The sequence below is a fragment of the Alligator sinensis genome, unplaced genomic scaffold (assembly GCF_000455745.1).
Source record: "Alligator sinensis unplaced genomic scaffold, ASM45574v1 scaffold1368_1, whole genome shotgun sequence".
NCBI lineage: Eukaryota > Metazoa > Chordata > Crocodylia > Alligatoridae > Alligator > Alligator sinensis.
Window position 1 is genome coordinate 656,628 of NW_005842725.1, and position 2,735 is coordinate 659,362.

At 46.5% G+C, this 2,735-nt stretch overlaps 1 protein-coding gene across 1 annotated transcript in view; it reads right to left on the reverse strand.

The window, feature by feature from the left end:
- VSIG2 (V-set and immunoglobulin domain containing 2) overlaps nt 1-1,248 on the reverse strand; it is a 22,080-nt gene extending 20,832 nt beyond the window's left edge. Inside the window, exon 1 of the mRNA XM_006034334.1 lies at nt 1,167-1,248. Within this exon, the coding sequence (XP_006034396.1) occupies nt 1,167-1,176 (10 nt within the window). The 5' untranslated portion in view covers nt 1,177-1,248. The remainder of the gene's footprint in view (nt 1-1,166) is intronic.
- Between the last annotated feature and the right edge of the window lie 1,487 nt (nt 1,249-2,735).

Genomic DNA, 2,735 nt, shown 5'->3' on the forward strand with positions numbered 1-2,735 from the left:
AGCAGTGGGCAGCAGCAGTGTGAGGCAAAAGAACTGAGTGAGGAACTCCTGGGAATCTCTCTGGGCAAACTCACTGCATACTTTAAGCTACTGGATGATGTATGCAAAGGGGAGATTTTAACCCCCAGCTCTGACGGGTAACAAGCGCGGCTGAATAAGCACAGTGTTGGGGAACAGGAGTGGATAGTGCTCTTCATGTAGCTTGCAAACCCTCTATTAGTGTTCGCTGCGTTCTGTCGTAGAAATGACTACAAACTAACTAGAACAGGGAGGCATGTGGCTAGACCTTGTATATGGCATATATTCAGAACAACACTGTTATTTGGCCCATGTATTTCTTTCACATAGTGGCTGTAATGTAATGAGCAAAGACTCACTGTTACATGTTAGCAACCAGGTACCTGTTCAGTTAGGGAAGTAATTCTCAACCTTTTGGACTCAAGACACCCCTCACTGAATCTGAGGCACCCCTCCATAACTTTTGCAAATTCAGTGGCATCCAGTTTCAAAAACTAATTTATATATTACAGTGCTTACCCCCTTGCAGAAGTCCAAGCCTGTGTGTATCTACTTAGGTTATTGCTTATCCCCTCACACCTCACAACACACTTCAAAGCATCATGTGGCACCCCAGGGTACCTTAGCACCCTGGTTGAGAATCACTGGAATAGATAAACCCAAACCACAGGAAAGGTTCCCCGACATTTTCTATATAGCCATATGCTGAGAACCACACCCCCTAGGTTCTTCAGATTCCTCTATCCACCTCTTACAAGAAAGGAGCTTATTTGAATGTAAATGATATCTCTAAGTCCTAGGCACAGAATGTACTTGCCCAGGTGTGTACATAAAGGAGTGGAATCACTGCCTAATCTCACTATGTAGCCACGTCCAGGCCCACCCCCAGATCTCCCTTGTTCGTTTCTCCCCCGACACGTCGTCCTGTTGGAATTCTGAGCTGCGATTCTTCAGGACGGGGCCGTCCCTGTCTGCTCTGAATTGCCTACAACATGATTGGGCAAAAACATCAAAAGAAAACTTAGAACAAGTGCTCAGGAGGTATTGACCATGAGCAGAAGGAAAAGGCTGGCAGGGCACAGCAGGACAAGGTGTTAGATTTCAGGGGTAGGAAGTCTAATTATGTAGAAAAACTGGTGAATACATACAAGGAGGCATTAAAGTCCAGCAGAGCAAGAGAAGTGGGGAACACCCAAGAGAGAGAACTGTATTCACTGTGGCTTCTCAAGAGATTGTAGTTAAATGTAAGGCAGAAATCTGTTTCTCTTTCTGCTTCTAAATAGCAGTTTTCTAATTATGTAAATGGCCTATTTGTCATTTGTACACAGGTGGTGATTGTATTACCCCTTGTAACAGGGGGACCTGTGCCTGTTACTGAGACTAAAGCTACGCAGCAGAGCTAAGTGGCTGCAAGGCAGTGCAGAGGGGTAGCTTAAGAGAAGCAGGCTGCAGAGAGAAAAGGCTGCAAAGTGGGTAATAGAAAACCCCTGTGCCTGGTCCAGAGCAGCAGAGATCAGGTGATGGGAAGAGGGATGGGGCCCTTGGCAATATAAGCCTGACTTTTGGGCTAGAATTCATGTTCTGACCCAGATCCTTGTGGGAAAAGAATTTCACCTGTAGATAAGTGAAATAGGCTTAAGGTTTATGTTGCTGTTTGATTATGTGTTGGGCTGAGGTATGGGATGGCTAGAAAGGGGTGAAGAAGAAGTCATTACAGTGCTGAATATTTCTTTTGCAAAAAAGGGTAATAGTCCTTTGGACCCAGTAAAAGTGTCCAACAGAGGGTGTTACATGACAGGTGGCTGGGGGTAGCTGGTGATGGGTGTTTGAGCCCAGGATCTATGCCTAGTGAGCTGATGTAGGGCTGACCAGAAGGAGCCCGGAAGACTGTTCAGACTGTGGTAAGGAAGGAAACACCTGGAAGACTGCTGCTAGAGCAGTCTCTTGAATTCATACAGTACTGAAAATGTGGCAGGTGAAACAGGTGGAGGTGATGCAGAGAGCATACCAAATAGACTCTGACTGCCAGAGGGCATCTGACTCTGGAGCCCTGGACCTGCTACACTCTGCAGTGTGGATGCATAAGCATGAAAGTGTAGAGTGAGCATGTGTAGAAAGCTACACAATAGCTGGACAAATACAGAGCTATGTTTGCACCCATTCTGAACTTGCACTTACATGTAAGTCATGAAAATGTAGTTGGCCAGAAATGTATGACTGGCAGCTCTTGAACTGAAGAGAAGGCAGATCTTACCCTGTTTTGGTATCAATAGGTGAGGGGTTAGGGCACTTCCCTAGGAAACAAGAAACCTAGGATCTAGTGCTCCTCCTCCCTTGTCCACAGGGTGTTTACCTCTGTGTCTCTGGCTTCCCAGCATAGTGCTCTAATTGCCAGTGTCCCTTTTGAAACAGTCACTGTCCTTTGCATGCAGTTCTTCATTTTTTGTGGGTTGTAATGCTGTGGAAAAGCTTCTGCCCCATTGGCATATGCCCTTGCCTCTTTGCTAGGCCCCTTATATCTTGGCTGACCAGGGGCACAGATTCAAAAGGAGCACTAAACAAAAGTAGCAGGCAATGCTTAGCCTGTGGTGGGGTGGTTAGACCCTTGCACAGCTTCACAGAAAAGTCAGACTGAAAGGGCCCTGAGGAGGGACAAATTTGGGGAGTGCCAGAGGCTGGATTCTTGCCTCGGGTCCATGTAAAGCAGGTATGACTGG